The sequence below is a fragment of the Xenopus laevis genome, chromosome 7L, assembly GCF_017654675.1.
Source record: "Xenopus laevis strain J_2021 chromosome 7L, Xenopus_laevis_v10.1, whole genome shotgun sequence".
NCBI lineage: Eukaryota > Metazoa > Chordata > Amphibia > Anura > Pipidae > Xenopus > Xenopus laevis.
In genome coordinates, this window is record NC_054383.1 from 19,333,903 (window position 1) to 19,346,751 (window position 12,849).

The window sequence follows — 12,849 nt, forward strand, 5'->3', positions numbered from 1 at the left end:
TGTGACAAAAAGTCACACAATTTCCCTCCCGTCGATAATTTGCATATGCAAATTAGGATTCGGATTCGGTTCGGCTGGGCAGAAGGATTCGGCCGAATCCGAATCCTGCTGAAAAAGGCAGAATCCCGAACCAAATCCTGGATTTGGTGCATCCCTAAATTAAAACCATTTTAAAAGTTAAGAGCAGGATATGAGATAACAGTGAATTATATCTTTAAATTCAAAAATATTTGTGGTTATTGAGCTATTTAGCTTTTTTCTTCAGCGGCTCTCCTGTTTGCAATATTAGCAGGGATGCACCGAATCCACTATTTTGGATTTGACCGAACCCCGGAATCCTTTGTAAAAGATTAGGCCGAATACCTTATGTAAATTAAGGGTGGGAAGGGGAAAACATTTTTTACTTCCTTATTTTGTGACAAAGTCACGCGATTTCCCTTCACACCCTTAATTTTGCACATTCAAATTAGGATTCGGATTCGGTTCGGCCGGGCAGAAGGATTCGGGGGAATCCAAATCTTGCTGAAAAAGGCCAAATCCTGGCCGAATCCTGAACCGAATCCTGGATTCAGTGCATCCCTAAATTAAAACCACTTTAAAAGTGAGATAACAGTGAATTATATCTTTAAATTCAAAAATACAGTATGTGACTTTCATTGTCTGTAAGGTTGCAACCGCATTTACGTTTCCCATTTTCCAGATTTCTCTCCCCCCCTTGTTTCAGCTGGATAAACGAAGGAGAAACTTGTACATGATTTGATTTATGAAGATGTTTCCCACAACATATTAATCTTCAGACAACTCTGCAAAGTCATCCAAACAGTAATGTGTGTGTTTGCAGGTCTGCTCCTGCTAAAATGAATTCTTCTCTGTTCCGCTTTGTCTAGGAGAGAATGTGGAAGGTAAATTGGAATCGTCAAGGCAACAAACGGAAAAGGAAAAGCATGAACATTATGAGATAATAGTGCCTTATCTGCTGAGGGGAGAACAGTGGAAAGCAATAGGTAGCGTTTCTACAAAGGTTAGTGTTCATTTTCTCTTTCCCCTATGAAATAAACCCTGGCAAATGAAAAATGACTATTGCACGTATATTGCATATTCTCAACCGGAGAGAGATGTTGTATAAAATGTTTTATTTTGATATAAAGGGGCATAAAATTCACTTTTAGTCGGCGGTAGAAAGTCTGCAGTTGGTTTTTAGCTTTTTATGTGTTTTTAATATAAAAATGTATGAAGTTGTACAAGAATGGGACCTGTTATCCAGAATGCTCGGGACCTGGGGTTTTATGGATAACAGATCTTTCCGTAAATTAAATCTTCATACCTTAGGTCTACTAAGGTTTTGCTTCCAATAAGGATTAATTATATTTTAGTTGGGATCAAGTACAAGCTACTGTTTTATTATTATAGAGAAAAGGGAAATCATTTTCAAAAATCTGGATTTTTTGATTATAATGGAGTCTATGGGAGACAGCCTTTCTGTAATTTGGAGCTTTCTGGATAATGGGTTCCCGGTTAATGGATCCCATTCCTGTATATAAATGTGTTATTGTAAAGATGTCAGGCAAGGGTTTGGTAGTTTGAAAGATGACTAGCAGAGGGCCTGGCTAGAATAATAGCCAATAAAAAAATAATTGTAGCCTCACAGCCAATCAGTTTTTGGTAGCTATGGTCAGTGACCCCCAATAACCAGTTTTATTTTCAGTTGGAGGCTGAATTAAAAGGCTAATAGCGATGAGTGAATGTGTCCTATTCTGTTTCACTGAAAATATATGCAAAACACATTTGAATCGATGGGCGTTTTTTATCAAGTTTTTTTCTCACTCCAAAGCATTGAAGTCAAAGGGCATTTTTTCTTCCGTTTTTTTCCTCAGGAATCCAAATCTATCCATTGCACAAAGATTTACTCATCACTAAAGGCTAATAATAAAGAGACCATAGGTAAAAAAAAAAAATAGACCAACTGAAAAGTGTCCTCCTGTTTGCCGGCATGGGCACGAACCTCCGCAGCCACCCCTAACCATTACGGTTGTCTCTTTAGAAAGATCTAGAGCCCCAACAGGGCGTCTGTAAAGATTGGTGCTGATATGGGTCCACCTGCTTTGTGGAAGAGACAGGCTGGAGTCTGCAGACATTTCTGGGTTCTGGTTCTTCACAAATTGTTCCAGATTCTTTGTATGGAACGGCACTGCTTAGTCGAAAGGAGTTGTTGTAGATCATAATTCACCAGAAGTTGGAGACAGCCATCACCAAAGTGTACAAAGCTGGCCCAATGTAACAGGGGTTGTTGCTGGTTGCCTAGTCAGTAAAATATCAGCCAGGGCTGGTGTTAAAAAGTGAAAAGTAAAGAAGTAAATTTGTAAACCCCAGTGGTTTTACCTCCAATATGCCCCAATTTCCTCCCAAACCAATTCTCCCCATTCTGCTTTTAGCCCCAGAAATGCTCTAACACTATACTCACCCAGTCTGCCCCCGATCCAGGCCCTGGTACAGTATGTCACAGCTCCACCCCTGTTGTATTCAACAGAGACAACAGCTAATGTGTTGGTTTAGCCAGTTCCGGTTTATGTATATGTCAACAAAAACTGTCAATTATATGACAGAGCATGACACGGGGTGGGTATGTGTTTGCTTGTCAGGCACCCATCAGGCCTAGGTAGCAATGCCTCCTTATGAGGTACACTATAGTCAATACAGTTGGACTGGCTCACTGGAGCACTAGGAAAAACCTGGTAGTCCCTAGTCTTTTTGGGCTCTAAGGGCCATGGGACATGGACAGACGGTGGAGCACAGGAATACAGAATTAATCATTGGTGGCGGAAATCAGCAGCAGAGGGGCGGTGTGCCAGAGTGATGGGACCTTATCTGGGGGACAGGGCAGTTGGTACTCAGCTGAGGGATGGGGCAGTGGGCCCTTAGCTGGGGGGGATGAAGTGGTGGGCCCTTAGTTTGGGTTTTCCGGTGGGCCAACCTGTTTGTCACTTGCATTGTATGAAGGTGATTCTTCTACATAGAACATGGGCTTTCAAGTCACATCGCAAAGACATTTAGTACTAAAAAATCATTTAAACTTTAAATAAACTCAGTGGGATTGTTTTGCCTCCAATAGGGATTAATTACATCTCAATTGGGATCAAGTACAAAATACTGTTTTATTATCACGGAGAAAAGTATTTTTTTTTTTAAATGTAATTATTTGCTTAAAATTCTATGGGACTTTTCTGAATAAGGGGTTTCCAAATACCGGATCCCATACCAGTCCAGTGAGCTGCTAGCAGTACTCTTCTATATGTACAACACCATATTGACAAGTAATGGCTCCCTCCTGACTAACAGCTCATTTCTCTGGATGGAGAGCCGAATGCTATTTTTCCAGCCCTGTCAATAGAATTTTGACATCTAAGTTAATATGTCTTATAAAGTAATGCCGGAGAGTTTCGATAAAAATGTCAAAGACATCTAAGCAAGTTGGAAGGGCCCTTGTGGGGGGGGGAGCTGTAGAAATGGATTAGAAAGTATTTTGAATGCTGGACAATTTAACTATGTAACGGGTATGGGCCAGAAGTGTGGGAGTCGGATAAAGCAAGACAAGGTGTGACAGGGAGTTCATTAGGCAGAATCCGCTAGCTATTATTTCATTATACAGAGCAGCTTGTGCTATAATTACAAATTCCAAGTGCTTCCAAGTAGAAGGAAAACACACAGTTACATGTTTATATACAGTATCATATATATTGCAGGTGATGCACAAAGCAGAATAGAACGTATGGGGCCAATCATAAGCACATAAAGGTGGTCTAAAAAAACCACATAGGGGCAGATTTACATAGGGTCGAATATCGAGGGTTAATTAACCCTTGATATTCGACTTACCAATCGAAATCCTTCGACTTCGAATATCGAAGTCGAAGGATTTAGCGCTATTCCTACGATCGAACGATCTAAGGAATAATCGATTTTCAATCCATCGATCAAAGGATTTTCCTTCAAACAGAAAATTATTAGGAAGCCTATGGGGACCTTCCCCATAGTCTAACATTGGCCTTGGTAGGTTTTAGGCGGCCAAATAGGGGGTCGAAGTATTTTTTAAAGAGACAGTACTTCAACTATCGAATGGTCTAATAGTCGAACGATTTTTACTTCGAATCGTTCGATTCGAGGTCGAAGTCGTAGTCGAAGGTCGAAGTAGCCTATTTGATGGTCGAAGTAGCCATATTCGACCATTCGAAATTCAAAGTATTTTTTCTTCTAATCCTTCACTCGAGCTAAGTAAATGGGCCCCATAGACTTGTGGACCTTGGAAACACTTAAGATCTGTTTCAAATACAGTCTCTGAGCTTATTCAATAGTGTTCAAATTTTGATACAAGCTGTTTGTGCATATAGTTTAAATAACATTTTATATCATTGACATCAATGCATTTTTCCAAGGGGTAATCTGACCCAGTATGCCAGCTAAAGCGTAGGAGCTATGATGGCCCCTGCCCACCTGGTCACCACTCTACTCTCTGGAGAGTCAGCGCTATGTGGGTGCTTAGGCTACTAAAGGGAGCACATACAGTACAATGGTCACTAGTCCAGGCCAGTAGCTTTTCTAGCAGGGATGCCCACCCGCGATATCACTGTGTCATGTATATAAGAAACAATGGTTCTCCAAGATGTGTTGAGTACAGGTTGGAAGGAGACAGGTTGCAATCAATGGAGTAAACTGTTTGTAACTTTTGTAGGTACTAATGCTCATGCTATAAGTTGCATTCCCCCAAGCAATATCAATGCCAAAAAGGATGTGTACTATCATTCCTAAGATTGGGGGTCCTCAAATTTTATTTTTACCAGTGAGGCACATTTAAATATAAAAAACACATGGTCTTTAAGCCTCCAATCTTACCTCCAAGTCAGAAATCTAAAAATAATTACCTGCATTGAGACCACGGGGAGCAACATCAAAGGATTTGGTGAGTAACATGTTACTCGCGAGTCTCTGGTTAGGGATCACCTCCTAAGATTATAGAAAGCAATAAATGGATGGTGATTATTGACATTCTTTACTTTGCTCAATTAGGCCCCTGAGGTAAGGATCAACTTTAAGGTTCTTGGGTCAACTCCCAAGACCCCTGTTCCAAGTGGGGCTCCATAAAGCATTACCTGTGGATAGAAAAATTGATGGATAGTGGGGTAAGTTGGAGATATGTTAGATAAGATGGCGCCAGAAACACTTTATATCTTTTTATATCTTTTATATGAAATTCATGCATACAGTGAAACTTTAATTTTACATAACCTGATTTTGAGTTTTCTCTAATTTTACACTGTTTTTTGTGCATTTCCCTGATTTTACATTTTTCCAGATTTGACAATGTTTTTTTCTGGTCCCCTGAAAACCATGAAATGGGGGTTTTACTGTATATAGTCTCATGCTATGCAAGCATACATTGGTATTATATATTTTCATATGCCTTTCATATTCACACATTTTTATATGGTTCTACAGTTTGTTCTGTCTGGTATGAACCTTTCCTTTTATTAGAACCATCAACATCATCATTCTGTCCTGCTTTTGAAGATACATGAAGACCCCGTCACAGACCCTTCCCATTAACGCCTAGAACCTTCTTGACTTTGCTATAATATCATGCAGTTATTGTAACAAAAGAAAGGTTCAAAGATATGGCGGCCTGTGATATAAATGTCACATAGCACTGGATGCAAAGAATGTATTTTAACAGGCTGTTTAGATCCCTCAAAGAGACACATAAAATAGTCATCTGAAACAGCAGCACTTCTGACAGATATATAATGACCTAGAGGATGCCTGTTTAGCGCGAAACCACTAATAGGGGAGACGGATGTTGCTGATTTTTTGACATGATGTCTTGTAAAGTATTGAAAAAAAACAAGGTCTTGTCTGTGATTTATGAAAGCGTAGGAGCTATTAAGCAGTACGAGAATTACAAAAATGGCCTTTGAAGCAGAAATAACTGGCACCGAAATCTGCTGATGACATTATAAAATGACTAAAACATTGTATACATCATAAAACAGCGATGTACAATTCAAAGCATTCTGCTTTCTGGATAAACAATGAAGGTTAAAGGTTCACGTGAGAACATACGAGGTAATATACGCAGAGAAAACACCAAGAGCCTACAAAATAAATGCTAGGTTTTTCAACAAATGGAAAATAATCACGGGGAATTGTATCAGCAGATCTAAATGCAGATATTGAATTCATGTTTCCAAACAAATACATCATACAGTACGAGTTGATGCAACAATGTGTCCTGACAATAGCAGAGTTATCAAAAGCAACATAAATATCAACCATGTTCCACAAATTCAGCCTCTACTCACCGTATGAAAGCTTGGCTACAAAAACAAGCGCCTGGGAAGGAAAAACAAATCTGTCCAAGCTAACCTGAGACCAAAGAGAGATGATGAGTGTGCCCAGTTACAGCAAAGGAAATTTCCCTAATATTTAATACCTCGTCGCTAGGAAGAAACCCCAATGAATTCAGTGATTAGGAATATAAAACTCTCCAACTCTAGGATAACCTATATAGTAGGTTTTTTTTTTTCTTGAAGCACAATGCTCAAATTTAACAAGGCCATAACCACCCATATACTCAAACTAGAGATTTCTACAACTGATTTCTTAAAACTGCCCAATATCTTTATCATGGTGAACTTCAATGTCTTTCTTCTTACCCTTATCAGATGGGCCTTGTACAAGGCAGACACATGAGTCAAATGTTAAAGTGTCCTGGATTGACCTAGCCAACATCATGCATACCATTGCATACAGTTTGACAATTCATCAACACAATATTCAACATACCAATACCAAGCTTAGATCTTGGCTCTAAAAAAGCGAAATAAGATCTTATGGCATGAAAATATTTAAGAGCTTTGTAGGTTCTATTCTGCTGTAAAGATCAGGTTTATCAGAAAAAACATTTTTTATAAATTCATCATAATCTTTCTCGGAGTATCTCACATATGAGAAATGGGACAAAACATTTCTTGCATTCTTTTCATTCTTGGGTATTAATCATTTGTCACTTGAATTTTCTGTTTATAAATAGTAGTTTTACTCTCATTGAAGAAGTTTCCTAACAAGGGGGTATATTTATCAAAGAGTGAAGTTTTATTAATGTTTAAATGATATTTTAGTAGTTTTAAGGTATGGAGACCCAAATTACGGAGAAACCTCTTATCTGGAAAACTCCAGGTCCTAAGCATTCTAGATAATAGGTCCCATATCTGTATTTTGATTTCTCAGACTCAAAAAAATACAACCTAACAGCCCCGCAGAGGATACTGATGGTGCATGGCATTTAAAAAAACACAAGATTTAACTTTTGTATATTTCATAAACAAACAAGAAGTTCTGTTGGCAATATTATACTCAAACTCTCAAAATGGCAGACTTGACATCCTTTATTCTGCCTTCTTCCATAATGAGGCGTTTCAAAAGGCAACAGCTGTTCAACTATTTGCCCTATGTGCTACAGAGAGTCATATCTTCAATTAACTTTTGCCTAGTTAAACTTAAAGGACCTAAGCATGACCTCAAGTGTCGCCCACATGATACAAACCTGCTCCAGTACCTTTGGTTCTGCCCCCAAAGAAACAAAACAGTATGCATCTGAGGTCAGGATTCTGCTCCTAAATACATTCACATTCCCAAATACAAGTGTCTTGTACATCACCAGGTCTGCTCCCTGTAAATCGAACCAGCAAGTTTTCTCAGTAGTAATATATCACTACTTGTATCGTCTCTTAATATATAGAGACAGGTCCTCTGCACTCAACCCATTATCAATATATTTAAGACATTGAGACATTTTGTGCATACAGCTACTAAAAAATGCCTTACCCTTTAAACAAAACCCTTTTAATGTCCATATATTGCAATATATTTAAGCTGGTCAGCTACATCAAAGTCATCCCATATCTGGCCAGTCCTACGCTCAATTTCCATCTGATTCATTAAGAATTCTATTGCTTCAATATACATTTTACACAGGGACTAAGTTTTACCTGCAACTCACTTCCTACTTTCAAAGTAAAACTCCCAAACATTGTTGCCCTTTTATTAGCCACCAATGTGATCACCTGACTATAGCTGGGAAGGGTGGGAGCTACAACATGGAGCTGGTCACTGCTCCTGTATAAACTTGTAACAAACAAGGAAAATTTGTGCTCACCACTAATTTTTAAAGCCATTAGGTGGGGGTGCATAAAGAGAGGCTTTATCTGTAGTGATGGCCGATATGGGCGAATTCGAGAAACGGCACGGCGTCTCATTTTTGACACTGGCAACCATTTTTTTGGATGCCGCCGCACATTCGCCGGAGAAAATACGCCAGCGTAAAAAAAAAAAAAACGGATTCGCCCATCACTATTTATCTGAAAAGGAAGAGGTTCTCAATAATTCTTATCACAGTCTACAGACAGATCTACTGACTTGGCACCAATTAGTTCCGATAAATGATACGTTAAGGTTTCCATCATAATTTAATAGGATTCCCGAGAGACTTGAATATCATCAAAGAATTTAAGTTTTAACAATGGAAAAAAGATGCTGTAAATCCTCTACCTCTGCCTCCGTTAATTGTGCAGTATTTCCAGATTTAGTCTTAGAATAAATTCTAGTAATTATTGTATAATAATGTCATTTTCCTGGTGGGCAGTGAATCATATGTGGCTTATCCTATGCAGTTATTAACTAATGGTTTATTGAGTTATTAATTGGAAAGGTAAAAGGAAATGGGACAATCAAGTGAATAATGCAGAAAGGAGTTGAATTATACATGGTAGCAAAATCCACATGGTTTTAGATTCAGGAACATTATTTTTCCTTGCCGAGATTAAAGGAGGAATTTGTCAAAGGGCAGAGTGACAAATACACATACTTCTCTGGATTTCTCTTGTTAATGCACTAACCCATTATCCAGGCTTTTTCGGCACATAGTAGCCCTGCAAAAAAAAGAATTGCCTGCTATTTAACTATAACTATCTAGTTGTCAATAAGAGGGCCGTACAGTATTTTCTCCAAAATGTTTTTTTTCTGTATAAACTTAATAATCCGACACAAGATCTTAGCAAAGAGTCAAGAATTTGTTTATTCCAGAAAGTGTAGGCTAAACTTTTTAACAGAAAATACCAAATTACCAAAAGGGAAGAGAGCATTCTAGAGTAGGGTTCCCCAACTTTTTGTTTTGCCTGTGAGCCATTTATATATATTTATATATATAAAAAGTTGGGGAGCAACCCAAGTATGAAAAAAGTTCCTAGTAGGTGCTCAATAAGGGCTGTAGTTGGTTATTCCATAGCCCCTATGTGGACTAGCAGACTACTGGTGGGTCTGTTTAGCTGTCATTAAGCCTCCAAGTCACAAATCCAAAAACGAGCACCTGCTTTGAGGCTTTTGAGAGCAACATCAGAGGTGAGCAACATGGCTGGGGATCACTGATCCCATAAGGTGAGGCTGCCCTCTATTTATGATGGACCTCCCTACCCAAAAAGCAGTAACTGAGCACATGGGAGCATGTACATTAACATTACATTAAGATTAGATGGTCCTGGAAATTAGGGGTTATGTACAAACATTTAAAACTTGATTTGGTGCCAAAAACATGTTTGCCTTCATCATTATAATTGCACAAGCCCAATCAAAGCCTGTATCTGATTGGCTGGTGGACTAGGGTACATTATTCCAATGTAAGAACACTCCTACATTTTGCAAGCGTAATAAATTTGTATAAATCCAATCCAACGGTCCTCTAGAAAAGGATAATATAAAGAGAGTTTCTCAGCTGTTTATTTTAATCACATTCAGTTGCACTTTTGAACATGCATTTTTTGTTAACGTATTTATCATTAGCATTTAGTCATTGCTAAATTCATACGGCACCGGGGATAGATTAAAAGACGACACTTCAGATCTGGCCTTTAATCCAAGGACAAGGAACTTAATGGAACCCGCCTGCCTGTGATTAAAATCAAATCTTTTATTATGTGAATTCAATAACTCAATTAGAAACATAAATTTCATCCGAGCAGAGTGTTACATAGAATGTTTGGAGAGTATTAAACGGAGCAATTGGTGCTCAGGTTCAGGTTTCAGGATCTATCAACAGTCTGGCTTTAAAAGAATTCTTCATATTTCTGTAGATAACCTATACAACACTCAAAAAATATTCTGCTCCTCGTTATGGCTGCTCGCAAGGAGAAAACAAGTTTTAATTTGGAATCCCTTATACTTTGGTTAGGCTTAATCTACAATGGAGGAGATGTATCTCTACCCACATTTTATAGGGTCTGAATGGTTCCTATATAGGAATAATATTGAACCATATGACAGTATATACCACAATGAAAGTTCAGTTCAAAACCAATCACACATAAAGCTTATTGTGAATGGTCAGCATTAAATAAACTACGGTTGCCATATTAACCAAAGAAGTTCAGAACTGGACAGATGACAACCCAAAGAGAAACTCTTGAGTCCGTGTGGGCACTTTTTGGGGATACTCTGCTCTTGGATTCTTCAGTGGGAGGCTCCTCTCTACCCTAACTTCCTCTAGCCTGACAGTCCTTCTATCAGTAAATTCTACCAGGTCTTTGACTCCATTACCACTGATTTTTCTATATTGCTGAACTTTATGGACAAAAACAGATGGTAAAAGGGCACTTGTGCCGAAATGGTTCAATGTCTGTCTCTATTGCTATCCATCATGTCAGCAGTTTTCAGTTGTGCCTTAATGCTTGTACTCAAGATGGATTTTATTAAATAGCAAGATAATTTACTTGGTAATTCCTATGGTTACTTATCTGAGCAGCCACAAAAGTGGTTTGTATGCCACCCTAGATACTGTACGGGGGTTATTTACTAAACTCCGGATGCAAAAATCTTGAAAAATATGAGATTTTTTTAAGTATAAAATCGGACTTTTAAAAAATCTGAATTGAGAAAGCCAGTTGGATGACTGGTGAAACATCTTCAAGGAAAAAAAAAACACTGCGATTCCAGTTGATTTGACTTATTTCTATAGATATATCATGAACTGGATGAATGATAATCTTTACAAACATATCTCAATGATTTTTTGATGTGCGCTGTGTTTCGTGCAATACCCCGAAGATTTCGGGGGGAAAAAAAGCATACAAAATCGGGTGTCAAATCTGAAAAAAATCGCGAAATTCTGATTTTTTTTCCCACAAACCACATTTTTGGGAAAATCTAATGATAAACAAGCAGAAAAACGTGTGCGGATGTAATCAGAGTTTTTGGCAGAACATGTTGAGATGAATTCGGACTATGATAAATAATCCCCTACGTGTCTCCCTATTCTATTCTTCCTTTATTACTCTATTCACTGGCCCTGATATTAAAGGGGTTGTTTACCTTTAAATACATTTTCAGTATGATATAGAGTGATATTCTGAGACAATTTGCAATTGGTTTTAATTTTTTTATTATTTGTGGTTATTGAGCTATTTAGCTTTTTTCTTCAGCAGCTCTCCAGTTTGCAGTTTTAGCAATCTGGTTGATATGCTCCAAATGACCCTAGCAACCATGCATTGATTTGAATAAGAGACTTGGATATGAATAGGAGAGGCCTGAAAAGAAAGATGAGTAATAAAAAGTAGCAATCATTTGTAGCCTTACAGAGCATTTGTTTTTAGATAGGGTCAGTGACCCCCTTTGAAAGCTGGAAAGACACAGAAGAAGGCAAATAATTTAAAAAAAGAAAAAACTAAGGCAAATTAATAAGTTGCTTAGAATTAGCCATTCTATAACATACTAAAAGATAACTTAAAAGTGAACCACCCTTTTATTACAAGTAGAAAATCAAAAGTGTAGATGCAGGGCAGAAAGGGAAATATTGATAAGAATATGAATAAAAATGTAAAGGCCAATGCAAGGCTAAAGAACCAATCACACCAAAGCATAAAAGGGCTGTGTGTGCATTTAAAAGAATACAATTTTATTCCATTCTTGTAATTATGTTCATTTCTGCAGTGGAGGCTGTCATATAGGGCTGTAGGGCAAAAAACCCCTTCCTTATAGGAATTCTAGGAAAATTGCTTTGCGTGAAAATATTGTTTAGACATTCATTTATTCAAGGCTTTTTGACTTTCAGGTCATTCTGTGTCAGGCGTCTTTAATCACAATGCAGAGTTAAGGTTTATTTTCAGGTGAAATCTCTATATTAATGATTTTAGCATTTTTGGTCAGATGATTCCGTTGACCTACCTGGGTCCCGTTGAGGGAATCCTGCTCTGACTGCCTGGGTCTGGATGAGGACAGTTTTAGAAACTGAGATTACATGTCAGCAGGGAGTAAAATTTATCCTCAGGTCCCTTAACTGTTTTTTTTTATGAATTTTCCTGCCAGAGCACAAGTAGGTCAATCAATTGCTCAGTCATTTGTGCTAATGAAAGATCCACCTGTACTGAGAGAAAATTCAAATTCACGTATTGCTGTGGGACCTGGCTGGCAGCTGACGTTCCTCTCCCCTGTTATACACAGAGAAGGAGAGTTATTTTTCTCTATTGACAAGGGACTATCAGTCCCGGCTTCTTTGCATGCAAAGCCCAGTGTTTATCATCTATCAGAATTCAAAAAAGAACCTCAGAGATCCACCTGGACAACCATGTATTGTAATTGTAAATTAAAGCCAAGCCTCAAGAACTTTGTTAGTCGTATACTTTTGGTATCCTGTGTAATATATGGGTGATGCTAGTACAGGATCCGTTACCAGGAAACCTGTTATCCAGAAGCTGCGAAATACAGGATGGCTGCAAGCAAAACCAGACTATTGGGTTTATTTAATGTTTATAT

General features: G+C 38.2%; 1 protein-coding gene across 1 annotated transcript in view; it reads left to right on the top strand.

Moving 5' to 3' along the window:
* Positions 1-12,849, top strand: part of adam12.L (ADAM metallopeptidase domain 12 L homeolog) — a 342,539-nt gene that overhangs the window by 41,680 nt on the left and 288,010 nt on the right. Inside the window, exon 2 of the mRNA XM_018225176.2 lies at positions 888-1,021. Coding sequence (XP_018080665.1) covers positions 888-1,021 — 134 coding nt within the window. The remainder of the gene's footprint in view (positions 1-887; positions 1,022-12,849) is intronic.